This window comes from Rhinolophus hipposideros (genome assembly GCF_964194185.1).
Source record: "Rhinolophus hipposideros genome assembly, chromosome: X".
NCBI lineage: Eukaryota > Metazoa > Chordata > Mammalia > Chiroptera > Rhinolophidae > Rhinolophus > Rhinolophus hipposideros.
This window is the reverse complement of record NC_138046.1, coordinates 126,915,755-126,942,293: the sequence shown is the minus strand read 5'-3', so window position 1 is coordinate 126,942,293 and position 26,539 is coordinate 126,915,755. Positions and strand designations below refer to the sequence as shown.

The following is a 26,539-nucleotide window of genomic DNA, read 5'->3' as shown; positions in this document are numbered from 1 at the left end:
ATGGATGGATGATGGAAGGATGATGGATGGATGGATGATGGATGGATGGATGGATGGATGGATGGATGGATGGATGGATGATGGATGGATGGATGGATGGATGGATGGATGATGGATGGGTGGATGGATGATGGATGGATGGATGGATGGATGGATGGATGGATGGATGATGGATGGATGGATGGATGATGGATGGATGGATGGATGGATGGATGATGGATGGATGGATGGATGATGGATGGATGGATGGATGGATGGATGGATGGATGGATGGATGGATAGATGATGGATGGATGGATGGATGGATGGATGGATGATGGATGGATGGATGGATGGATGATGGATGGATGGATGGATGGATGGATGATGGATGGATGGATGGATGGATGGATGATGGATGGATGGATGGATGATGGATGGATGGATGGATGGATGATGGATGGATGGATGGATGGATGGATGGATGGATAGATGATGGATGGATGGATGGATGGATGGATGGATGGATGGATGATGGATAGTTGGAAGAATGGATGGAGGATGGCTGGCTGGCTGGATAGACAGACAGACAGAGGATAGATGGATGGGTTGATGGATGGATGGACAAAGAGGACAGAGGTGGGCAGTGCTCTGACTCTGGCCCCAGTGCAGTTAAGTGGTCACTGGGATTCCAGGTCCTAGTGACACTTCGTGTCCCCGTCAGGACCCGGCCATGGGAGGTGAGCCCCAGTCCCTGAGGACGAGGCCCTGACTGACGGACCTCCCAGGCCTGCCTCCCTCCCATCCTGAAGAGAAAAGGCCAGCGCAGCAATGAGTCATGTGAGGACCTCGTTTCTCATGGGGGGGACACTTCTGTATCTCAGGTTTGCATTGGTATCTCCTGTTCTGAGGTCGCCCTTTGATCTGACCTTCACAACATCTGATTTTGTGCTCTTCACATAGGAAATAATACCTCCCTCCCCCCGCCAGTGGCATAGCTCCTTACCATATCACTAGTGCATCAACAGCTAATTAGTTCCTGGAACGTGCATTTTCTCCTCGGGCTGTTTTCAATGAAATTTATCTCAAATTGCTACTGCCCGCCTCACTGGTTATCGCAGATCCTCTCACAGGCCCCTGGTATCCCGTCCCGAAGTGGTAGCCTTGGTTCCTTCTCAGAAAGGCTCTTTCATTCCTGTGCTTTTATCATGAACAGGGCTGAGCACACAGCCTCTTTCCTGGCGGCACCCCGCCCCACCCCCAGGCCACTTCCAGGGACTGGGGTGTCTTCTCTCTCCCTTCAGCCGCCCCTTCGTCCCCTCACCTCCAAGCCAAAGCTCTGTGCTCACCACCATACAGTGCAGTGGATGAAAGAAGAAAGGAGGAGGATGGGATGCAGGAAAGAACCGTGACTTCCACGTTTCCTTGCAAAGACTTAAAGAGGTGAGGCTGGCACCACGTATTGAAAAAGAAAAATGCCAGTGGTAGTTATGCAGATTGGGGGGAAGGAATGAAGAAAGCACCCATGCATGGAGTTGCATATCTACAAAGCAGTGACAAACCATGCTGAGAACACAGGCAGTCTTTGAAGGAACTGCACTAATGTTCCACTCCAGGAAACACGGTGCTTCTCTGTAGGACTGCGTGACGGGCCACGTGGGCAAGGGGAAGTAGCAGTTGAGATTGATCTTAACCCTGCAAGAAGCAACGAGACCCTCCACTGGGTTCTCTTCCCTGGCCACCCCACGGGAGGTTGCTGGGATCCCTCCAGGGGACAGTCCTGCAAGCACATGCACTCACTGTTCATCCCCACGCCCTGGCCAGTGTACGTGGTGCTGCTCTCCACCTGGAGGCTGGTTCCCCTCAACTTCCTTCAACAAACCCTGTGCTACTCGCCCTGCTCTCCTGAGGGGACCACACCCTCACCCTGCCATATCACCTCTTCACATCTTCCTTCCCGTATTGCGAAGTACTTGTGTACGTTGTTTCCATGCAGGAAAGACTTAATCTGACTCACACTGAGGTCTGCGTTCCCCCTCTGCTCCCCTGACAAGTGGTCTGCAGGTCCCTGCAGTGTCCTGCTTGATAAGGGTCTCCTGGCTTGCCTGGGGGCTTTGGCCACTGGACAGTTTCGTTATGTGATTTCTGGTGGGGGCTCTGGAACGCCTGTATCAGTTCCAACGTCCAAGAGTGCATGGAGACTAAAGATACCATCTAGAACCCCTGCGAGGGGCTGGAGACTATTGGGCAACCACAGGAACAGGATGTGGTGGAGTTCTAGTAAAAACCAGGCACTGAGGCTCAGGTGAGCTTCTCTGGTGGCAGGGTTCCAGGCATGTTGTCACACATGGGTGCTGGCTGGCTGGCTGGATGGGGGGATGGATGTATGATGGATTGATGAATGGATGGATGGATGGATGGATGGATGGATGGATGGATGATGGATGGATGGATGATGGATGGAGATGATGGATGGATGGATAGATGGATGATGGATGGATGGATGGATGATGGATGGATGAATAGAAGGATAATGGATGGATGGATGGATGGATAATGGATGGATGGATGGGTGGATGGATAGATGATGGATGAATGGATGGATGATGGATGGATGGATGGATGGATGGATGGATGGATGATGGATAGATGATGGATGAATGGATGGATGATGGATGGATGATGGATGGATGAATAGAAGGATGATGGATGGATGGATGGGTGGATGGATGGATGATGGATAGATGATGGATGAATGGATGGATGATGGATGGATGGACGGATGGATGGATGATGGATGGATGAATAGAAGGATGATGGATGGATGGATGGATGGATGGATAATGGATGGATGGATGGATGGATGGATGGATGGATGGATAATGGATGGATGGATGGATGGATGGATGGATGGATGGATAATGGATGGATGGATGGGTGGATGGATGGATGATGGATAGATGATGGATGAATGGATGGATGATGGATGGATGATGGATGGATAATGGATGGATGGATGGATGGATGGATGGATAATGGATGGATGGATGGGTGGATGGATGGATGATGGATAGATGATGGATGAATGGATGGATGGATGGATGGATGGATGGATGGATGGTGGGTGGTGGGTGGATACTGTCGCCTCAGCTCCCAGTCCTTTGTCCCCACCCCATTACTTCTTTATCCATCTTCTACAGTGCTGCAGCCTGTGGACCCAACCTGCTGGTCCCACACTCTGAAATCACCTTTGAACACCCTTTCATCACAACAGTGGGGCTTTAGCACACCTGCAACACATTGTCTTCCTGCCATCTCCAATGCTGCCAGAAGCATTAATTATACATTTACCTTGTATATCTCCATAGAACTATATATATATATATATATATTATATTATATATATATAATATAAATATATATATTTATATTCCTGGAGGTATATATATATTGCACAAATACCCATATGTGTTTTATTGTGCAATATAACTTACACATAGACCTTTGTATAACTGGGCAATAATTCTATAGGGTGATTTACCAGCACTGGCATTGCCAAGTCAGAGAGAATGTGGGCGCAGCAAAAGTGGTAATTAGTAGGCCGTGTGGAATTTCCTTTTGAAAATCAGGCTAATGAACACATGCAGCACCAGCAGAGGAGACGGTCTCCAAGTCCTGATGTGGCTTCCTCAAGGCCCACGTGACAGACTTTTCTTTGGATCGTGCTGCTCATAACTTAGGCACATGGTGCATTAAAAGTCCTGGGGTAGATAAAGAACTACCTAATAAGAGAATGAGTTGCAAAGGGCTGATGTCCTAAGGAGGGTAACGTTCGTGGGAAAACCACTGGGCTGATGTGTTTGCTGAGGGGACAGATGATGGGTTAAGGAACCCTTGGCTTCTGGACCCTACCACAGGGTTAACGAGTTCCCTCCGGGGTTCATTACATTGGTGGGCGCGCCCCCTGGCGGAAATGAGTTCTTTAGGTTTGAGAGGCATGTTTAATATTAGTATGTCTGAGGGGTATGGATGGAGGGAGGGAGGCCTGGGTGGAGAGTTGGTAAGTGGGTGGGTAGTGGATGGATAGATGGATGGGGAGCCATCGATGGGGTGGGTAGAGGATGGATGGAGGGATGGGTGGGTGGGTAGATGAATGGACAGATAAATGGATGGAAAGATGGTGGATGAGTGGATGGAGAGAGATAGGGGTGGGTAGAGAATAGGTGGAGGGGTGGGTCTGTGAGTGGATGAATGGACAGATGGATTAGGGTGGGTGGGTGGATGGATGGATGGATGGATGGATGGATGGATGGACGGATGGGTAGCTGGATGGGTATGTGAATGGATATATATATTGCTAGATGGATGGATGGATGGATAGATAGATAGACAGACAGACAGATAGATAGGTAGATAAACATGCATATATGCACGCATTTACTGATCCACACATTTACATCCTCAGGCATTTTTGTTGTAGGACTAGATTAACAGTCTCTGAATCTGGGTCAAAGTGGAAGGAATTCAGACACCGTGGGGAAGGTGTCTACCCTGGAGGGAAGTGTCTCACTCTAGAGGGCAGCCAGAATTGGATCTGCTCTGGGTTCAGAAGTAGGCGTCCGTTCACGGGTCCCAGTTCTCACCAGGCCTCACCGAATGCTGACATCGGGCTTGGGACCCAGGACCTCTGTGTCAGTGGTCATTAGATCCTTTAAGATGAGGTTAGAGTGGAGTAGGGTGAGCTGTCCTTCAACGTGTTGGGTGTCGTTCTAAGAAGAGGGAAGAGACAGAGACACACAGAGGGACGACAGCTGTGTGAAGGTAGACACCAAAGATTGCCAGCAAAGCTCCAGAAGCTAGAGAGAGGCCCGGAGCAGCTCCTTCCTTCGCCCTCGGAAGGAACCCGCCCTGCTGCCAGCTAGATTCCAGAACTGTCGGGGGATACAGTTCTGTTGTTTAAGGCCCAGTCTCTGGTATTGCATTACAGCAGCCCCAGGAGACTAACACAGTGACGATGACAAAAGTGCTGCTTATTTCAGCATAGAGAGAAAGCCTTTTTTCCTGCGTGGGGTGAAGAGGCACCATTTTCTGCGGGTAATGAGGGCTTAGGCCCCACACGTTTTCTCCAGCTGCATTGGTTATGGATTTATGTGCCAGCAGTGATGACAAACGGCGCGGCTGCCAGCAACACACTTAGCAGCCCACAGTCTCCGCACGTCAGGGGTCCAGGCGCAGGCTGATTGCATCCTGTGCTGGAGGATCGAGCAGGTTCTCATCAAGGTGTCAGCCATGGCTGGGCTCTCACTCGAGGCCCGGTGGCCGGGGTCGGCTCTTCTAAGATCCCCGGTTGTTGGAAGAACCCAATTCCTTGTGTGGGAGCATTGAGGCCTGCATCTCCCAGGAGCCCCCCACCTTAATTCGTGCCAAGTGATCGTCTCCATAAGGCCACCAGCTGTGTGGCTGCTGCTTCCAATCTCTGTGACTTCTTAGCTCTGACTTCTGCACCTGATCACGCCCGGCCCACCCTGACTAACTTCCCTTCTGATTCGCTTGAATCCACTGATGAGGCACTTTAATTACAACTGCAACATTCCTTGACTCTTTCCATATAATCCTGGGAGTGACATCCCATCAGGGGCCCAGTTCCTGTCCATAGTCCACGGCAGTGGTTTATAGAGCCATGCACTGACCACATTGGGACCGAGCATCATGGCTGCAGGTAACCTGGAACTTTGGTTTTCTATTTTCTGAGGTGCATCCATACGCGCAGTAAATGCAATAAATGGAGGCTTGATTCGGTCATAATTGACAGGTAACTTATGTTAGTAGATGGTGCATGATTATCACAATAATGTAGGCGCAAACAGCAGGCACCGCTCGTGGTCGTGGGGCGCCCACGGTGGCCCAGGTGCGGCCCGGACCTGGGACCTGGGACCTGGGCCCCGGGCGCAGGTAGCGCCGTGGGGGGTGGGGCAGGGCGAGCTCGCGCACGCGCAGTGCACAGCAGGGGTCGGCCCGCCCTCGCCCCGCCCTCGCCCCGGGCCCCCGGAAGTCCCGCCCTAGGGGCGGGGCCAGGACCCGGAGGAGAAACCAGCAGGCGCCGCGCGGCCGCTTCCGCGGGCCCGCACACCGGAAGCGGAAGTGCGTCACAGCGGCGGGCGGCGGCGGGGCGCCTCGGGGGGTCTCGGGGGGGGACGCGGCTCCTGCCAGGGTCGTCGGGGGACCGCGGCGAACTGGGGCCAGGGCGGCGGCGGCGGGGGACACAGGCGGAGTCCCGCGCCGGTGAGCAGCGCCCGCAACCGCTTGCCCCCGGGAGCCGGCCGGGGCCGGGGCCGGGGGGCTGGGGGATCGGGGACCCGGGCGTCCCGGGGGCCGGGGTGGTGCGGGGCCGGGGGGATCAGGGGTGGTGCGGGGCCGGGGCCTGCGGGGCTGGGGGATCGGGGGTCCCGGGGCCGGGGACACTGGGGTCCGGGTGTTCCGGGGGCAGGCGGATCTCGGGGGCCGGGGACACTGGGGGCGGGGGTGCTGGGGGCCGGGGACACTGGGGGGCCGGGGTCACTGGGGCCGGGGACACTGGGGTCCGGGTGTTCCGGGGGCAGGCGGATCTCGGGGGCCGGGGACACTGGGGGCCGGGGACACTGGGGGGCCGGGGTCACTGGGGCCGGGGACACTGGGGGGCCGGGGGTCCCGGGGCCGGGGACACTGGGGGGCCGAGGGTCCCGGGGACGGGGGGGGGTCCCTGGGTCTGAGGCGGGGGCAGTACCGGGGTGGCCTAGGAAGGCCCGCGGCCTGGGGTTACCATGGAGACCGAGGGTTACCGGGGAGTCCCCCTTTATGAGGGGCCGGTGCTAGAAGCCAGCACAACGGGGCAGTAGTGAGGCTGGAAGTCCGGGTGCCACGGGTAACGGGGGTGTGCCTGTACCTGGGGGACAAGCCAAGCCCCAGAGGCAGCTGCTGGGGGAAGGGACGGGGGCGCCTGGGGTCCCAGAGGCAGCCAGGCCCTCGGGGATGGGGGTGGGGCGCAGGGGAAGCTAGGCCACCAGAGGGACAGTCCTGGGGGCCGTGCTGGGCAGGTCTGGGGTCTCAGCCTGGGCCGCAGCCCCTCGTCCACCCCGGTGGCTCTTCCATCCTTTCAGAGCCTCCTGCCTCGGGGCCTGTCGGGACCCCTCCCACCTGAGCTGCTGGGCAGTGGCTGCCTGGGCCAGCTGTGTTGTTTGGGCGCGTGGTGTCAAGGTCACGGCTGGAACCTGCCCTCCGGGAACTCGTGGGGACCAGCAGGGAAGACCAGCAGGGCAGTGAGGGGAGGGACAGGGTGCCGATGGTGCCAGCCCCCAGCTGGGGAAAGACGGGCACTTTTCACATGAAGTTGGGCAGAGACAGGCTTGCAGTGTCTTCACCCTGAACCTTCCTGTTTGACCAGGGCAAATGCCAGTCACCTGCTGCACAGCCTTCCCAGGTGCCTGAGCGGCCTCTTGCCCTGTGGTTTCGCCGCAACCTGTGTGCAGCTCCGGGGAGTTAGGCGGGGTCTCGCTCGCCTCTTCCCGCTGCACAGAGGGTGGGAGCCAGCCCGCTCGGCTCTGGCCCCGGGAGGGCTGCTTCTGGGTGCCGAGTGCAGGGCTCGTAAAAGCCTTTGTCCACTCAGTTCTTTTCCCCTTTGGCATCACCTGATGGCTTCAGGACAGAGCCATGTCACATGATGAGGGCTTTCAGCCAGGTGGAGCCCACGTTCTCCCACGAGGCGCACAAGCAGCCTCACGCCTGGCTGGTCCAGCAATGGTGGCCCTGACTGTGTGTGTCTGCGTTTCAGGCCCCAGGTCCCGGCTATGGCCGCAGCCACCATTGTGCACGACACATCTGAGGCGGTGGAGCTGTGCCCCGCGTTTGGCCTGTACCTCAAGCCCATCACCAAGATGACCATCAGCGTGGCGCTGCCACAGCTGAAGCAGCCGGGCAAGTCCATCTCCAACTGGGAGGTGATGGAGCGGTTGAAGGCCATGGTGCACAGCCACCAGTTCTCCACGCTGCGGATCACGAAGAGCACCATGGACTTCATCCGCTTCGAGGGCGAGGTGGAGAACAAGAGCCTGGTGAAGGCCTTCCTGGCCTGCTTGGACGGCAAGACCATCAAGCTCAGCGGCTTCTCCGACATCCTGCGGGTCCGCGCTGCCGAGTTCAAAATTGACTTCCCCACGCGGCACGACTGGGACTCCTTCTTCCGCGACGCCAAGGACATGAACGAGACGCTGCCGGGGGAGCGCCCGGACACCATCCACCTGGAGGGGCTGCCCTGCAAGTGGTTCGCCCCCCGGGACGCGGGCTCCGAGAAGCCCAGCGAGGACGTGCTGGTCAGGGTGTTCGAGAAGTTTGGGGACATCCGCAACGTGGACATCCCCATGCTGGACCCGTACCGGGAGGAGATGACGGGGCGCAACTTCCACACCTTCAGCTTCGGGGGGCACCTGAACTTCGAGGCCTATGTGCAGTACTGCGAGTACGCAGGCTTCATCCAGGCCATGAGCGCCCTGCGCGGCATGAAGCTCATGTACAAGGGCGAGGACGGCAAGGCCGTGGCCTGCAACATCAAGGTGCTGGCCCCCCCCCACCCCACCCCTCCTGCGGGCAGGCGGTAGGCGGGCTGTGAGAGCGCTGCGGGCTGTCACTGGGTGCCCTCGGAGAGCCGGGCCTCTGCCCGTCAGCTGGCCACCCAGGGCGCCAGCACAGGTCCCAGGGTGGCGGCTGGGGAAATACTGGGGCCCTGGGGAGCGGGAGGGGCAATCGTCTTGTGAAGGGGGCAACTGGGTTCTTGTCAGCACACGGCGAGGCGAGGCACGTGTCCGCGAACGTGGCCACGTCATGCCGCCGTGCCCTGTGTCCTCCCGCAGGTGTCCTTTGATTCCACCAAACACCTCAGCGACGCGTCCATTAAGAAGCGGCAGCTGGAGAGGCAGAAGCTTCAGGAGCTGGAGCAGCAGAGGCGGGAGCAGAAGCGCCGAGAGAAGGAGGCCGAGGAGCGGCAGAGGGCCGAGGAGAGGTGCGGGGTGGGCGGGGCCGTGCACGCGCGTGTGCACATGTGTGCTTGTGGGATATGTGTGTGTGCATTCATGTGTGTGTGCATGTCTGCGTGTGCACATGTATGTGTGTGCGTCCATGGGTGCACGTCTGCATGTGCACATGCATGTGTCCATGTGTGTGCACGTCTGCACATGTGTGTGCACGTCTGCATGTGCACATGCATGCGTGTGTCCATGTGTGTGCACGTCTGCGTGGGCACATGTATGTGTGTCCATGTGTGTGCACGTCTGCGTGAGCACATGTATGTGTGTCCACGTGTGTGCACGTCTGCATATGCACATGTATGTGTGTGCATGTGCGTGCATGTGTCTGCACGTGTGTGCGTGTCTGCATGCAGCGGCTGCTGGAGACACAGCAGGGGGTGTGTCCGGGTGCTAGTGGCCCCTCCCAGGAACTCAGTCCCACCTGTGACATGGCTTGGGCTGGCCCTCCAGACCCGCGTCACTTGTCCCCCCACCACCCCACGTCCTGCTGAAGCCACCACTGTGTCCTGGCCACTGTCCCATGTGGCATTTACATTGACGTTACGTTAATATGAGGTAAAGAACAGACAACGTCAGGCAGATTTTATTAAGAAACGATTCCCGATAAAGAAGCAGTAAAGTAATAGGCGTCTGAGGCCAAGTCTGGTCCTGCTTTTCCTCCTTTCATCCTGTTTTTGTTTGTTGTAAGCCTAACGAAACCAACAGTATGACCTAGATCGTGAGGAAAAGAAGGAGGAATTCTTCCCGTCAGTGCCACACGTTGGGCATATCGAGCATTTCGTGTGGGTTTCACAGGACCGTTTTCTGCTCTGATTTGCTGGCTGTCGAGTCTCTGGCTCGGTGGATTTGGCTGGTTTTGTTCCTGACCAGTCTTTTTGTCGCTCTCTGTAGAGTTGAGGGTCCCCACTGCTGGTGCCTGTTTTGTTTTCCACTCTTCCCCCAGAAGCGGACACGTGTCTGCATGGAGCTGTTTGGACGTTTACTGCTGAGTGCGATTTTAGGTGTGGCAGGTGTGGACCGTGCTGCCCCGGGGGCCGGTTGGTCTGCCGCCCGCCCGGGGAGGATGGTGTGGGCGTGGTGGGAGCCCTGGCTTCAGTGTCTGGGGCCTCTGTGTGGGGCAGGTGGCCTGGGGAACGTGCAGTGTGCTCACGCACAGCCAGAGGCCCGGCTGTGCACGGCCTCACATGTCAGCATGCTTTCCTTGGGCAGAAGCAGGAAAGCGAGCAGGAGGCTCATGGCAGCCGCGTCCTGCAGCGTGTAGGCCGGCCTGGCCCTCGTCCGGAACGGGCCATCCCCGCCCTGCCAGGTGCCCACCTTGACTAGCGGACGCTGCTGTTATCCTGCAGAAATCCCTCAGCGCTTCACACAGCAGCTGTGCGGGCTCCTTGACCTTGACGGCAGGAAAGGGCAGGCCAGGGAGTGGGCTGCATATTGGTCCTGAGGATAGGCCACCGTCTGTGTGGGCCACATGACAGACTCCCTCCCGGGAGGCGTGGTGGGGGCACGGGGTCCCGTCCACACACTGGCACGGCTGCCGTGCCGTGGAACGCTGGGAAGGTCCGATGTGAGGTGCTGGCTGGGGGACTGCCGGGGGCCTGGGTACAGGCTGGGGGACTGCTGGGGGCCTGGGTACAGGCTGGGGGACTGCTGGGGGCCTGGGTCCTGGCTGGGGGGCTGCCGGGGATCTGGGGGCCTGCCGGGAGTCTGGGTGCTGGCTGGGGGGCTGTCAGGGGCCTGGGTGCTGGCTGGGGGGCTGCTGGGGGCCTGGGTGCAGGTGTCCGGCTGCCCTTTCTCAGCCTGAGCCTGCAGGCCCGCCTGGGCACCCCCGTCTTGCCCTGCAGCAAGCGTGCTCTGGGTGGTTGGGTAAGGAGCACAGTGTGGCTGTAGCCGTCGTGTCGTGGCCTTGCAGACGGCAGGCCTGGGCTTCGGCTGGTGCCCTGCAGAGCTGCTCACTTAGGGGCTCACGAGGCCGCCTGGAGCCTCCGCTCCTGAGGCGTGTGGGGCCCTGTGTGCTGGAACCCCTGGGACGGGCCCTCGGCATCGGTCCCGCTCCCTTCCTGCACCCGAGGCGAGGGTGCACCCCCTGCTTCCTGCCCCCGGTGTGGGTCACGTCCTTGCTTCTCCGGGTCTGCGTCGCCGTGGACCTGCTGTTTTCAGGTCCCCCCCACCGTGAATCTCTGTGCTGCGTGGACCTTCTTTGCCTTTGTCACTGCGTCTGCTGGTCATTGGGGTGATTTTAAAGCTGAACAGCCCAGCAGGGTGTGCTGTGTTAACAGGCCTCGTGCTTCTTCCAGACTTTTCCAGGGAGGGATTAGTTCTGGGTGCATTCACATCCTCATTTTGGGAACCCTTCCCCGCCAAGAAAAAACGGTGTTAGCAGCGAATTTGTTGGGTTTGGGCGTGCTGTGGGTTCATTTCAAAGATGAGTCGTCGTCGTGTCCAGGGCGCGTGTGTTTAGTGACCTCGCAGGATTTCCGTGAGACAGTACGTACTCTTATTATGCACCCCTGATCGGGGCACACCCCTGAGCGAACCATCCTTGGCTTGTTGTCCTTGTGGGTTTGCCTTTTCTGGAAGAGGATTGTACAGTGCGTGGTCTTCTGTGTTGGATGTTACCCCTAGCGTGACGCTTCCGGAACCTTCTGTGGCCATGCACGTTTGTGTGTCATGCTTCCTTTCGGCCCCGCGGTTGCCTCCGAGAGCCCCAGGGATGGGCCTTCCTCCCCACGGGAGCACGTCTGGCACTTACCTGCGTGTTAGAGCTGAAGCCTCCGTGACCGCTGCTGTCCTGAGTCTGAGGCCCGGATGGTTGTGTGTGGAGCAGAGTGTCACGGCTCTCGAGCCCGCGGTGGCAGTGTCCCCCTGCGACGGGCCCTGCCCTCCCGCCCCTCTGGGTCGCTTCTTGCTGTTGGCCCTTGTACCTGAGTTGCTGTCTGTGGTTCAGAGCTAACCGTCGATGCCGTCAAACCCATCGGCCCCCTTTTCCCCGCCTCACATTTGGGGTGTGCTTGGCAAGGCCGTCCCTCCCTCCAGAGACTAAAACACTCACGCTGTGCACCTGCCGCTGCTCGGGTTCCTGGGCTCAACTGGAACTGATTTGGGGACAGAGAGTTAAAATGATTAATCGTGTGGACACCTCCCAGACACCCGTCTTCCCCTCTTGCTTAGAAGACCACCTGTGCGAGGTATGGAGTATTTACCTGCCGCCTCCGTCTTTGCTAATAAAGCCCTCGTGTCTTTTGCACAGGAAACAGAAAGAGCTGGAAGAACAGGAGAGAGAGAGAAAAAGAGAGGAGAAGCTTCGCAAGAGGGAGCAAAAACAGAGGGAACGTGAGTTCCGCCGGAGCCAGAAGAAACTCGAGAAGCTCCAGGCGGAGGAGCAGAAAAAGCTGCAGGAGAAGATCAAGCTGGAGGAGCGCAAGTTGCTGCTGGCCCAGCGGAACCTGCAGTCCATCCGGCTGGTCGCGGAGCTGCTGAGCCGGGCCAAGGTATCGCCAGGGCACCGGGCCAGCCAGGGTGCCGCAGGGGCGCTGGGCCCAGTTACTGCCGGGGCGCCGGGCCAGCCGGGGTACTGCCGGGGCGCTGGGCCTGGCCTGCCCACGGGAGCTATGCCCCTGCTCTGAAACACGGGCCATTGTCATGGTCCCTGCTTGTCGGCTGGTGGCCTCCACCACTGAAAGGAATCAGGCTTCCCAGGGAGGGTGATCGTCACCCGGTGTTGTGTGGGGTCTCTGCGTCATTGCGGATTTCAGGCTTAGGAAGCTGGTAGGACGGTCACTTAGTGTGACCTGTGGTCAGGCCTCCCTGGCACTGGCCCCACAGCCTTGTCGTGGCCAGGGCTGAGGGTCCCTGTGTCCCACGGAGACGGAGTAGCAGCGGTCATCGAGGGTCTCCCGGCTCCCCCGTCCCCCCCCAATGGCTGTGCTCCCACCCGGGATGCACTGGCTGGGCCTCGTCAGGTCAGCGGGCCTTGTTGTGACCCCTGCAGGCCAGTGGCAGGGGCGGTGGGAGGAGGGCTGCGCCTGGTCCCCGGGGAACGCAGGGCGCCCCCCAGAGCCCGGCCTGCTGCCGTCCCACTGTGCAGCTGTGCGGTGACGGTCCCGGCCGCTGCTATGTGGACGTTCCCTAGAGCCGCCTTGTGCCTCTTGGAGGCCCTGCTGGTCACTCCCGAGAGCTGGCCGCGGACAGACGTGCCGGGCGCCGCCTGAGCTCCGAGCCGCGTGCCCCTGCACGGTGGCACGGGCCACCCCGTAACCTGTTGTCTAATTACAGTGTTGATAAGGCCCCGGGAAGGAGCATGGCAGGCGCGCCGAGACGTGCGGCGGCTCATTTCTTGTCTCATGGTGAATATTGAAGACACTGACCCAGGCTAGGCCCCGCACGCCCCGCGGCCACCTGTGTCTGCGTGTCCGGGCAGCCGCGGGGGCGCCCCGGCCGCCCCTGAAATGCACGCCCGGGCGGGCCGTGCCCGGTAGCTTGGCCGCGGGTCCCCGCCGGGCGTGGCCGGCCGCCCCTGAGCGTCGGGCGGGGGGGACGCGCTCTGAGCCGCGCGCGCTGTCTCCCGCAGGCCGTCCGGGTGCAGGAGCAGGAGCGGAAGGAGCAGGCGCGGCGCCTGCAGCAGCTGGAGGAGCGGCGCCGGCTGCAGGAGGCCGAGCTGCGGCGCGTGGAGGAGGAGAAGGAGCGCGCGCTGGGGCTGCAGCGGCGGGAGCGCGCGCTGCGCCAGCGCCTGCTGACCATCCTGCTGAGCAGGACGGCCGACGACCCCCGGGCGCGCGCCCCGCTGGCCGGCGCCCACGCCGACCTGCTGCAGCCGGTGCTGGACATCCTGCACACGGTGTCGGCCGGCGGCGGCGGCGGCGCGGCCTCGCTGCACGGCCTCGGGGCCCAGCCGCCCCCCAGCGCCGCCAGGGACACCCCGCCGCGGCCGGACGGCGAGCGCCCCCCCGGAGACGTGAACGGGAGCGCGGCCGAGGAGGGCCCGGGCGGGGACCGGCAGCCCGCGCGCCCCGCGGCCCCGGACGACGCGTCGCCGGAGAAGCGGTGCCCGGCCGTGCTGTCCTGCATCCCCGACAACAACCAGCAGCCCAAGGGCGCCCCCGCCGCCTGCGAGCCGAGCGCGCCCCGGAAGGACGCCCGCTCCGAGCAGGACAAGTGCAACCGCGAGCCGAGCCGCAGCCGGGCCAGCGGGGACCGCGGCGCCGAGCACCGACACAAGCGGGAGCGGAGCCGGCCGCGGCGGGCGGGCAGCCGGGAGGACGCGCGGCCGCGCAAGGACAAGGACGCGCGGGCCCAGCCGAAGCGCGCGCAGCACGAGGCGGGCGGCCCGCGGCGCAGCGCCAGCCCCGACCACGCGCCGTCGCGCAGGTCCCGCAGCCGAGAGCGCTCGGGCCGCAGGGACCGCAGCCGCGAGCGCCGGGGGGGCTCGGGCCGCAAGCGCAGCCGCCACCGCCGCGGCGACAGGTCGCGCTCGGGGTCCCCCGGCCGGCGCCACAGCTCCTGGAACAGGTAATGCAGGCCGCGGCGTCCTGCTGCCGCCCAGGGAGGGTCGCACCGCGCGGCCTCCTGCCACCGCCAACGCGGGAGCCAGCGCCCGAGGAGCCGCCGCGCGGAGGAGGGCGGCGCGGTACGAGCCTGCTGTGGCCGGCGCCGGCGGCCTTGGGTGCAGTGTGCAGCCGTCCGTCAGCCGCTAGCTTTAGTTCCTTCCCCTTGAAGCCTGTTGATCCGATAGCTTTAACGTCGCCGCCAGTCCTCGCAGTCAGGACCAGCGTCCGGGGGGCGGCCCTGGGACGGCGGGGCTCAGCGCGGGGCTCAGCGCCCGCGCTCCGTCGTCGGGGGCGCGCTGCACCCCCGGCCGGGGCAGGGCCGGCCCGAGCCGACCCCACCCGCGGCGCCTCCCACAGGGCGCGGGGAGCCAGCCTGGCCTTGCTGTCTGGTTGCCCCCCTTTTTCTTCTCGTCATCTTCCCTGAGGACAAGCGCACTTTGCTTGGAGATGCCCAAAGAGCCAGGGGCCGTGGCACCAGAAGGTGGAGACGCCAACGTGCCGTCGCGTAAGACGCCGTGACTCTCGTCGACGTCAGACATTCACTTTTTACACATTTGAGTAATTAAAGCCGAGGAGAGGCTGCTCAAAAGCTTTGGTTTCCAGTCAAGGGTAGCGTGTGTGCTTTTTTTAAGAAGCTGTTTTGCTAAATTATTTTTACTTGGAACGTTTCCACCAGATTTAAGGCGGCAAACTTGGTAAATTTTATAATGGTCGGCTTCTCCACGTGAAGCACAGAAATCCTTAAAAAAAAAAATAGCTGTACTGTTTGCATTAGAAAAGGTGGTGTTGATTCCAGTTTGCATTTTTATGGTGAAATAAAATCCTTTTCCAGTGAACGGGTATTTTGCACACTTGGTCTGTTTCAAGTTGCCGAGAGGGGCCGATTCGCAGCGATGGGTGGGTTCCACGGTGCTCGTGTCACGCGTCACCCCTGCAGGAGATGCGTGGGTCCTCAGAGGGGGGCCTTTCATTACTTTAGCGAGAACCTCAAGTTTAGCCAATCCACTAACGCAGTCGTTTCAAAGCCTGGAGACACTTTCAAAACGGAATCAAGCAGAAGTGGTTCTTACCCCACGAGGGTCGAAGTAGCGGGTGGCTGGGCCTGCTGCGCGACCACAGACCGCGCTGCTCCGTCTCGGTGAAACGCGCGTCTGCTCGGCGTGTGGACGGCCGGTCACGCGCCTCTACGCCCTGCTGGCGGGACCGTCCCCGCTGAGGTGGGCGCAGCAGACCCGCACCTTTGTCCGGGATGGCTCTCTGTCGCCTGCCCGGTGTGGGGACAAGCTGTGCTCGGACGCCCAGACGCTGGAAACGCCCCCGGAAAACCCCGTGCGGACGCCCGGCCCTGAGAACGTGCTGGGGTCGCGCTGGGTGCCCGCGCACGGTGCGCGGTGCGCGGTGACACGGGGCGCCCTGAACCCCGGGGTGCGGGAGGAGCCAAGGGGAGGAGAAGGCCGAGTGGTGGAGAGCGGCTGGGGCCGTGTCTGCGGTCAGCGTGTGTGCGGTCAGCGGAGGCCTCGGACGGCAGGCGTCTCAGGTGCAGGGGACACTGTGAGGTCCCTGCGCCCCGGGGTGGAGGACGCACGCCGGCACGGCGTTCCGGGCGGCGTCTGTACCGCGGACTGAACGTGTCGTGGGTCCAGGGTCAGGAACCGCGCACAGTGGCCAGGAGGTGGCAGCACGGCCCGGGCCAGGTCACGGGCTCAGACTCCACCTGCAACCTGGTGGGAAGGGGAAGAGGGCCGGTTCCTCGGCCTTGGCCTGAAGCCCGAGGGGAGGAGGGCTTGTGGCCACAGGGGGTCTCTGCTGGGGGCTGGGCGGGGCCACGGGCAGGGGCAGGGGCGGGGCGCCGAGGGGTGTGGCCTGCTGGGGCCGTGGGTGTGCCGGGGCGTGGGGGCAGGCCGGCTGGGGAGCACGCCCCCGGAGCTACGGAAAGGGTGTCCTGTGGGGGCCCCAGGGCTCTGCGTTGTGACACGCCCTGCGTTGGTCTTTGCACACTCAGCCCCAGGACCGCGGGCTGCGTGGGTCTTTGCACACTCACCCCCAGGACCGCCGGGCTGCGTGGGTCTTTGCACACTCACCCCCGGGACCGCCGGGCTGCGTGGGTCTTTGCACACTCACCCCCAGGACCGCGGGCTGCGTGGGTCTTTGCACACTCACCCTGAGCTGTAGACAGACTGCAGCGGCAGCCCTTCTGTCTGCCCCTCCCCTACCCCCATCCTGCTGGCCCTACCTGCTGGCTCTGGGCCACTGAGAGGGCTGGTGGTGACGTCCCCAGCCAGAGAGTGGGTGCCCCGTTTTCTCCTTGCGGTCCCCTCAGTTTTTGCCTTTGTCCCCGTGACGCTCTGGGGTGAGGGGACCCATTCAGGACGGTGGTGTCTTCAGTCAGGCGAGCTGCCGCCTGGGTCGTTTCCATGCCCTCCTTTACCCTCGGTCGCTGTCCTGGTCCTGAGTGTGTTCAGTGCCAGTGGGGAGTCAGGGAGTCTGATGGGAACAGGTGGCCCTGATGGCCTGTGCTCGGGCTCCTAGACACACACACAGGACCTCCCCAGGTGTCCGGAAGAGGACAGCTGCGGGTGTTGTTTGCGCCCGGCAGCAGACAGGGACAGCTGCACGTGGCTGTGCCATACCAGTTACTTCTAGAGTCACCGCAGTGACACGGTGCGGTGTGGAGTGGGGTTCGGAGGACACTGCCTGGATTTCCCCACACAGCCCGGCTTTGGCGATGGGAGCGGGAAGGGGAATGGGCATGGGGACCAGCAGCCACGTGCCTCCTGGGGCCCCCCGCGTGTGGGCTCCTCTTGTCAGGCTTCGCACGGGGGTCGTCTGTGACACAGGGGAGCTTTTCTGTATTTTATCTTCTAGAAATTATCTCGTTTTCTCTAGAGCTCGTGCACACTAAACCCTGCCTAGTAAGTGACAGTGCACATGAACGTTTGTCAGTGACTAGAGTTGACAAACGAATGACGATTTCTCCCGAAGGTCTGGGGTGATGATGCTGAACAAGGGGGCTGTGAAGAAATGGAAGGTTTCAACCCTAGAAGCATTTGTCCCACAGACTCCAGGGCTCAGAGTGGGAGTCAGCCTCTCTGTCTCTCTCTCTCTCTCTCTCTCTCTCTCTCTCTCTGTCTATGTCTCACTTACAGCATTTTGTCCTAAGCCACTTCCTAGGACACTGAACCATTATCTCATTGTGAGTAAATGCAAAAAACCACCCCAGTTTATCTCAGCTGCCCCTGACTGGCGGTCTGTGAGAGCAGAGCACGTCCTGTGAGATGATGAGAAGAAACAGAGCTGTGCTCCGTGCCCTCGGAGTCAGGGTGGCGTCCTTACCCCGTGCTGTCCCTGAGCCTTCAGGGGGCTCCTTGGCGGCCCCTGCCTGTTGCCAAGAAACTCCCCACACTGACTGTGGCCTGTGTCGCCGGCCCCCGTCCAGCGTCCGCTGCTAACTCCCCCGGATTCAGGGGTCAGTGGCGGCTGCCTGGCACCCCATTTCCTTTGGCTGTGCTCTGGGGGGGACTGGGCAGAGCTGCTCTGCAGACCTGAGGGGTGGGGTCCCCAGGCGTAGGGGCTGTGCCACGCAGCGGGACGGGGACGTGTCCCTGGCACCTGAGGACGTCCAGGGGCGCTGGAAGGCCCCATGCAGGGAAGTGGGGCGCCCCGGGAGGACGGGGTGTGGAGCGAGGTCGGGACATTAGTACCTGCACGGCCGCTCCTCACACCCGAGTCTGCAGCAGACGATGGCACGGGCTGCTGCTGCCCCTGCTGCTTACATGCTGCTGATGAGGACCCTGGCGACACGTCCCCCTCAGTGCCCTCAGGCGCTCTGTGCCCTGGGCCTGCTTCACCCGCTCACCGGTGCCGCCCTCTGGCCGCACCCCCGGCCCTCCTTGCCCCCGCCCTGTGGCCCCCGCCTGGTGTGGGCTCCACGGCTTCGGGCCAGCTCTCCGCGTCCTTAGCCCACTGACCGCTCGGAGGGGACCGGGCCTGTGTCTAAGCCCCCAGCTTCCGTGGGCTCCCCCTCGTCACAGACCTGCCTGCGAAGGTACCGTGAGCCTCTTTCTCCCCCACGTGTGGGCGAGAGGTGGGCTGTGCCATCCCGTGATGGAAACGAGCCTCCAGGGAGCATGTGCTCACCGGCTCTGACCTGGGCAGTCACGGAGGGGCGTGCGCCCCAGGCCTCCGGGACCCACAAAGCACAACCCCTCGAGCCGGGCAGTGACCCCCACGTGAGCTCGGAGTCTTAACCGTCCAGTAACGCGTCCCCAGCTTGCTCTGCCCACCTCCACGTCCTCACTCCCCGCCTGAATCTCAGGCACATAAAATCAGCCGCACAACCATCATTCTGGGGAGCGTTTGGGGGGATGTCCCCCGTTCGGCCCAGATAAACTTGTACAGAAATTGTGGGCGCTCCTCCCAGGGACGCCCCTCATCCCAGATGGCACCCTCACTTCCGTCCTCTCACTCAGGCTCTGCTCCCTGAGATGGAAACAGCTGCAGGCCCCCAGGGTGGCCCAGGAAGGGGGCCTGGGGGTGAGACGGTGACAGTGGCTTCTGCCCCCGGCGCTGTCCTGCGCTACGCTTTCTCGGGACGCAAGGAGGACCTACTGGGGTCACAAATGCGGCCGAACGACTTCCCCAGGTCCTTACACTCAGGAGTCCCCCAAAGGGTGGCTCTTCTTTCCTTATGGGCGTGGGGACCCCAGGAAACACAGCAGGTGGCTGCAGTGTGCAGAGCCCCAGACACGGCGTCTCCAGCACGTCCACAGGTGTGGTCACCTGACGCTGGTGACCCTGCCTCTGTCCCAACTTCCCACACACGCTTTCCTCTTTCCAGACCGCCTCGCTGGGGGCGCTGCGTATGGGTGAGGACCGGGTACGCGGTGAAAGAGAAGAAACGTTTCTGTATTTTTCCCTGCAAATTGCGCCGTGAGGCTACAAGTCTTCTGAACATCGTGGACACGTAAACAAAAGAAAGCAGCCTCGTTGAGATAGAATGCGCGTAACCAGAAGCCCCTCACATGGAAAAGGGGGCCACCCAGCCCTTCCCCGTATTATCTACAGCCTCGCACAAGCATGGGGACCATAGAATGTGAGGGTGTGTCCCCCCACACCCCGCAAAGAACCCCTCAGCCAGGTGCGCTCGTCCACAGAAAGTATCCTGCAGCTTAACCCTGGCCGCCCGGCGTCTCCTTGTGTCGGGCCAGTGTCTCCCTTTCTTACTTGGTTTGGAGACTCTGCCTCAGGCAGGTGGCTGTGTGCCCTGACCTGGGATTTCACGCGTGACACCCTGTCTGGTCTCTGGGGGGCGTATCCTGTCCTCTCACCACCCCAGCTCCTTTCTAAAGTAATCGCCTTAAGGGAGATTGCAGACTCCCTGCAGTGCTGGGGATTTGGTTCTTAGGAAGAACTGCTCGCACTGTCATGAGCCAATGGGGCCCATGGTCCCTCCCTCGGCCCTGCTGTGCGTGGCTCCCAAAGCTTCTCCACGTCTCCCATGGGGGTTGTGCGCCCCCTCAGCACACCGGTCTGGGTGTCTCCTAACCCGCGGCGCTCGCTCAGCTACCAGGCACACCTGCTTCTCACCCCACGGGGACGAGCTCCCACCTGAGTGTCCCTTGGGTCACCCCGAGCCCCAGCAAGGAGTTTCTGGCAGCGGCACGAGCAGCTGGCCGTCCCCCGCTTGCGAACAGCCCAGCTCCCTGAAGCCAGCCCAGCTGGGGACCCTGCAAGCCAGGCAGGCGTGGAAGGAAATGAGTTCCCCGGACACCGAGTCCATGCGCCTCCTGCACGAGTTCTCCAATGGCTTCATGGTGTCCCAGGTAGGAATGCGGGGAGGACGCCCCCCTGGGCGATGGGATCCATGGGGGGCAGCTGGGGCTGGGCCATGGTGATTGCCCGCTGCCCAGGGACGGGTGTCCGTGGGGTCCCGAGAATGTCCTGGAACAGCGGGCAGAGCCCTGGCCACGGGGGCACAGGACCCTTGTGGCGAGGGGGGTGTCAACACCCACAGACCCCATCTCAGAATGACGTTTTTAAAACCTTAACGTGAAGCAGGATTACCACGGGGACAGTGGCAACTGAAACGCAGGTGCTGAAATCTTTGGCGCATTTTGTGATGGACTCAAAGCAAGGCTGTGGGTCTCAACACGGTGACCTCGAGTGACACGGCTTTGGAGCCCGCGGGTCCTCTTCTACGCAGAGTGGTTTGCAATACGTACTGTCAGTGTCCTTTCTCTTCCTGATGACCTTCTTAACCCCAGTGTCGTTTCTCGAGCTCCCTGGACTGTAAGAATACCGTCTATAATAACACACACAACATACGAAATATGTGCTTGCCGACCGTCGGTGTAAGTGGCGAGGTGTCCGAGCAGCTGCAGGCGCTTAGTGGTTACGTTTTGAGGAAGTCAAATGTTATAGGTGGATTTTTCATCGCCTGGTGGTGCTGGTGGGGGTGGGGAGGACAGCGTCCCTGACCCCCCGTTATTCAAGGGGCTGCTTGGTGTCAAGTTTCTTAGGTTCATCCACGATGCAGCAGGTATCAGAGTTTCACCCCTTCTTCCGGCTGAATAAACACGAGCTGAGTGACAAAGCCAGACACGTCACAGAGTGTGAAGTGTCCCCAACAGGCAAATCCTCAGAGATAGAAAGTAGATTAGTGTCTCCAGGGGCTGTGGAGCAGGGTGGGGAGTGACGGCTCGTGGGGGCAGGGTCTCTGGGGAGATGGAATGTTCTGGAACCAGCTAGAGGTGCTGGTTGCTCATAGACACTGAATGTGCTCAGTGCCCCTGCGTTGTTTTCTTTCCGTGATGAATGGTGAATCCTATGCTTTGGGAATTGTAGTCCCATGAAAAAACCAGGCCCGTTAGATTTTCTTTTCATGACGGGTCGGTGTCGGGATGGTTGGCTGGGGACACGAGCAGTGGCCAGTGGTCCTTGGCGAGACACATGCGCCTTCCTTGGGAAATGCAGTCAGTGCTGGTTCTGTGCTTGGGGTGCGGTGTGGAACCCCTGCACGTGTGTAAACGTGCCTGAGTGCCATGGAGACACAGTGTCCCTTGCTTGTCACTTGCTTCACGGGCGGGGCTGGCTGTCCCCACGGCACAGCGGGTATCCTCCAGGCCCTTGGGAGTGAAACTCAAGGTACAGGAACACGCAGCTTTGCCAGCTGGCGGCTGAGTGAGCAGGAGGCACACACATGCCCGCAAAAGGGCCGTGGGTCCAAACCCACCAGCACCGTGGACTCGCGTGGCACACCGATGGCATTTTGAGGTCCCCGCCACAGCCGGAACGAGATGTGAAGAGGCTGTGGCTTCTCTTGTCCCAGAGTGCCGGGAACTGGGCCACGGTGTGGTTACAGCTCCTTCCTAGTCGAAGCGGGTGCTGACATTTCCGTACACGTGATGCAGGTGGAAGCTCCCAGACTGCCCGAGCCCCCCCCGACACCCCGTGGGCACAGGGAGCTTTCACAGGCACCGGGGATGGGGCGGGAGCGTTCTTCCCCAGAAAACGTACTCGTGTGTCCTTTCTTGGTTTAGCCATCGTCCTACAAGGCCCGCTGGGGCGCCTGCCGCACGTCCCATGTCGCTGGCGCTCGGGGGTGGTGGGTCATACGTCTTAGGACGAAGCCCACTTCCCTCCACATTCATGATAAGACGGCATGTCCTTTAGTTACCAGCACTTGAACCAGACAAGTGCTGGTGCAACATTCATGAAATAAAACGTAATACAACCTTCATAGAATGAGAGTGCATCTCAAAGGAGCAGGAATTCGTATAATCTTAACGGGACGCGAGTTAATACAACCTCAATCCAAGAGCTACTACAATTGTAGCAGAGTAAGAGTTAATGCAGCCCTCGTAGGAGAAGAATCCATGAAATCGTCACAGAGCAGCAGCTAATACGACCTTAATAGGACAAAACTTAATACAACCGTCATAGGATAGCATTCCTACGACCTTAATAGGATAACATTAGTACAACCGTAATAGCATGGCGTTAATACAAGCTGAATACAGTCAGAGTGGGTGTAACCTTAATACAAGAGCTCATGCAATCCTCCCAGAATCCGACTTAACGAAACCTAAGCAGAAGCAGAATTGATACGCCTTTACCAAAACAACCGCTTCATGGAATAAAATGCAACACGACCTTAATTAATCCACTGGTTCGTGCACCCCTAGGAGGGTCACAGTTAATCCAACCTTCGTGGAATAACGAATAAGACACTAATGAGTATTAGTCTGACCTGAACTGTAGGAGGTGACAGAACTTGAATACAGTGTTTCTGAAACAGGGACTTTGCCCCCAGGGGACATTTGGTGATGTCTGGGGAGGGGGTGCTCCTGGCATCTGGTGGGTGGAGGCCGGGGACACTGCTCAACACCCCACAGGGCCCAGGACGTCCCTCCTCAGAGAGACATCCAGCCCCAGACGGCAGCCCCGACGGAAGAGGATAAGGCTTAGAGGAACCCGAATAAGAGAATCGGTTCAGCACAGTGTCCTCTCCCCCACGTGCCTTCTGTGGCATTTCCAGGTGGCAAAGGAAGGACCGACTTCCTTAGTGAAGTAAGACACCGGTCTTGCTTTCTTCTCGGTCCGCGTGCTGTTGACACAACGCGAAACCCACCGCAGCTGTGGCGTAAGAGCTGTGGGAGGCCCGCGGCCTCCAGAAGCCATCTTTCCTGTGGGACGGGTACGCAGTCCTCTCTCAGGGTCACCCCTCCCAAGCAGTGTGTGCAACAGAGAACATGTGTCACACGTGCTTTGGAGGTGTCACCTACCAGCTTCTGGGATCGCTGCTGAGACCTTAAAGAAAGAAAAAGGAGCGCACACGGTTTCCTTGTTTGGAAAACGAAAACAACAGAAGGGAATGGCTCACCCTGCAAAAGCAGAGGCCGTCCCTGTACCCTGCCTTCCCTGACTTCCTGTCCACTACGGGGTCACCGTTCACCGAGAGAGACCGAGAGCAGGATTTGGAAATCTTCCCTGTTTGCCGGGGCGTGTGTGTGTCCCTCCATTATTCAGTGGGTCTCCCCTTTGGGGACCGTAGAGTTCCCTGTGGAGGGCGTTTCTTTCCCGGAAGGCTTTCCATCCTGGCTCGTTTGCAGGGTTTGAGGGGAGGTGTCGCGAACAATGTCTGAGGATGGCCTGGGAGCGGGCACACTGCACAGAGCTGCACCTGCCTGGCCTCCCCGTGTCTCCGCCCCTCCCAGGCGGACCAGCCGAGAAACAGCCCCGTTGGACCCCGCGTGGACGGTGGCAGCCCCCACCAAGGCCTGGCCCTCACCGCCCCTGGGGTCCGATCCTGCACCAGATGGCAGCGCCCCCCAGGCATCTGGTCGACCCAAAGCAGCAGCCGTGCTCAGCACTTGCAGGAGCCGGTACACAGGCTTGCTGCATGCACAGTGCAAGCACCATTTTAAAAAACTTGCTGTGGTTAAACAGACGGAACACGGACTGTTTTAACCCTTTTCAGGGGCACGGTTCAGTGGCATTAAGCACATTCACGTCGTGGTGTAGCCATCCCCACCACGCATCCCCAAACTTGCTCAGGGTCCCAAACGGAAACCCTGCCGCCAGCAATCACGCGCTCTCCTCCCCTCCCCCAGCCCCTGGCACCGACTACTTCCCTTCTCTGAGAATTTGTGTCTCTTGGGACTTCCTATCGAGAGGAACCTTACAGGCTTTAGTGTCTCACTTAGGTCACTGAGCATCACGTCCTCCGGGGCCCTCGGCATTGTAGCAGGCGTCAGAATTGCCCTCCTGTTTATGGCAGTATGATATTCCATGGTAGGGAAGGACCCCATTTTCTTTACCCATCTACGTTTCCATTGATGGCCGATGGCACAGCGCCCGCCTTTCGGCAATTGTGCTAATGCCAAAGGGGTAGCAGCGTGTCTTCTAGCCCCTCCTTTCCATCCTTTCGAGGTGCTCTTTGCCGCCTGTGAGCTGGGAGTGTTTGACCTTCTTGCCAAAGAGCCCCTGGGCTCAGCTGCAGTGGCCGCACGTCTGGGTACCAGCCCCCGGGGGACACAGCTGCTGCTGGACGCCTGTGTGTCCCTGAAGCTGCTCCAGGTGGAAATGAGAGGAGGAGAAGGTAAGCTGCACGGGCGCTTTGAAGGAGGCATTTTCTCCACGCACATTCTCAGCACACTTTTTCTGTAAAGGGGCGGAAAGGAAGCATTTCCAGGGTCGTGGGGTGTGTGCTCTCTGCAGCAGCGGCTTAGCTCTCTGCCTGTGGAGCCCCCACGCCAGCCAGACACAGGCGGTGAACAAACGGGCGTGACTGGCTCCCAATAAAACTTCTGTGACAAAAACAGGCCGGGGGCCAGGCGCAGTGGGCCTCCGCGAGCCAACTCCCGAGCTTTCCACATGCCGGTGTGGACAGGGGCGTGCAGGGAACAAGACAAAAACGTGCAAAAACATCACCACAGAGTCGTTTCCCACCGTGCTAGATTTATTCAAGGGTTGCCATTCCTTATGAGATTCTGTTCTTCTTCTTGTGGTGTGGAACTGGCTTTTCTCTTAGGGAATATGGTCACAATCGTTTGGTTTTGTGTGTTTGTTTTTTTCTGTCTTTCCTTTGCAGAATTCAAACATGTTAACCTCAGGTTGAGCTGTTAGCTCATTTTTAGAATTTGGCCCATCTGTGAAATTGCAAAGCCTGGAAGGCATGGCTCAGGCTGGCACACAAAACACAGGGGTGTGTGGCCCGGCTGTGCAGGCGCTGGGTGCTGAGTGCTGGGCTTTTGGTTTGCAACATGCAGCCATGTGCCCTCTGGGGTCCTGGGGTGGAAATGCTGGGGGCCATTAACTCCATCCGTCAGGCGTCCTTTGGGAGGTAACAGTGCTCAGATAGCCAGCTGGGTGTGGAAATCGAGCAGGTACCAGACTGCAGACGAGCTCAAACCACAGAGGCCACACCACCAACCGCCTTTGCAGACCAGCCCCGAATGCCCTCCCACCCCCATGCAGACTCCGTGGAGGACGCGACTGCAGCCAGTGCAAAGGGGCAGTTGTGACAGACGCTTTGTGTCCGCGGCTCTGCTCCCTGTGTCCTGGGGCAGCTGCTGCTCAGGGCGTGGGAGACCATCCGAGCTGTCGCTGAGCCCAGGTCCTGGGGGGACACGGAGGCTGCTGCCGGCACTCGGCCCAGGCTGGTGAGGGCACAGGGAAGCGTGCAGGATGGGGGCCCTCGGACGCTCGGCGGGGAGGCAGCTGGACAGTGTCTTCTAGTGGTGGGTTCTGCTTCGGGGCCCACGTGAGACCTGCAGGCATGGGGCAGCGGTGACAAGTTGTCCAGAGGTGGCTGCAGGACAGACCTTGTTGTCCATGAGCGGGGCGGGCTTGTTGGCAGGGCTGCTACTCCAGGAATGGGACCACGGGCGCTGCCGGGCAGAGCACTGGCCCGTAAGAGGGGGTCCCTAGGGGGGACACAGGTGAGGCTCGGCCACTGCAGTGACCCTTTGCTGTGTGGCCCTGGGCAGGATGAGGCCCCCTGGGAGGGGAAGGGGTAGGAAAGAGCGAGCTCACAGCCAGGGCGCCTGCTGGGTCGGGTCTGCCCACAGGCCCAGGCTGCCTGCCACGCGGGGCTGTGTGCCCTCCTGCCACGTGCTGTGACGTGTGCCACCCATCCAGGCAGGGTCGCCTGCCGCTCGGCCACACTTGGCGGGAAAGTGGCCCTTTCTCCCCATCTTTCTTTCCTTTTCCAAATCAGGGTGTCATCCCCATTTCCCTATTTTAAACTAAGTTGTTATTTAAAAGTGCACAGACTCTAATATAGGTTTCCTGTCAGGCTCATTTGACCTGTACACCTGCTTCTCCAGACCTTCCAGTGGGGTTTGGTTTGCCAAAATGGTGTGCCATCTGCTCACCGGTCACCCGTTCCTTCAGGACAAAACTCCAGCCGTGGGGACCTGCCCACGGCTGTGGGGAACTCTACGCTCACAGGTGACGATC

At 60.1% G+C, this 26,539-nt stretch overlaps 2 protein-coding genes across 2 annotated transcripts in view; both read left to right on the top strand.

The window, feature by feature from the left end:
* The first annotated feature begins 6,163 nt into the window (after positions 1 to 6,163).
* On the top strand, positions 6,164 to 15,414 carry AKAP17A (A-kinase anchoring protein 17A). The gene is made up of 5 exons (XM_081042504.1): positions 6,164 to 6,261; positions 7,787 to 8,564; positions 8,862 to 9,010; positions 12,283 to 12,523; positions 13,603 to 15,414. Exons 2-5 carry the CDS (start codon positions 7,803 to 7,805, stop codon positions 14,542 to 14,544), a joined length of 2,094 nt encoding a protein of 697 aa, XP_080898630.1. The 5' UTR covers positions 6,164 to 6,261; positions 7,787 to 7,802; the 3' UTR covers positions 14,545 to 15,414.
* A 2,904-nt stretch (positions 15,415 to 18,318) lies between these two features.
* Positions 18,319 to 26,539, top strand: part of ASMT (acetylserotonin O-methyltransferase) — a gene marked incomplete at both ends in the record, with an annotated part of 16,489 nt that continues 8,268 nt past the window's right edge. The window contains 7 exons of the mRNA XM_081043122.1: positions 18,319 to 18,495; positions 18,538 to 18,623; positions 19,048 to 19,111; positions 19,416 to 19,454; positions 20,272 to 20,400; positions 24,509 to 24,677; positions 26,474 to 26,530. Of these exons, the coding sequence (XP_080899248.1) occupies positions 18,319 to 18,495; positions 18,538 to 18,623; positions 19,048 to 19,111; positions 19,416 to 19,454; positions 20,272 to 20,400; positions 24,509 to 24,677; positions 26,474 to 26,530 (721 nt within the window). The remainder of the gene's footprint in view (positions 18,496 to 18,537; positions 18,624 to 19,047; positions 19,112 to 19,415; positions 19,455 to 20,271; positions 20,401 to 24,508; positions 24,678 to 26,473; positions 26,531 to 26,539) is intronic.

Bases quoted from the DNA above. Each gene is read 5' to 3' on its own strand.
- AKAP17A (XM_081042504.1), top strand. From the start codon at position 7,803: ATGGCCGCAGCCACCATTGTGCACGACACATCTGAGGCGGTGGAGCTG. The intron at 9,011-12,282 runs GTGCGGGGTGGG...TCTTTTGCACAG, and splicing joins CGGCAGAGGGCCGAGGAGAG to GAAACAGAAAGAGCTGGAAG. The intron at 12,524-13,602 runs GTATCGCCAGGG...TGTCTCCCGCAG, and splicing joins AGCTGCTGAGCCGGGCCAAG to GCCGTCCGGGTGCAGGAGCA.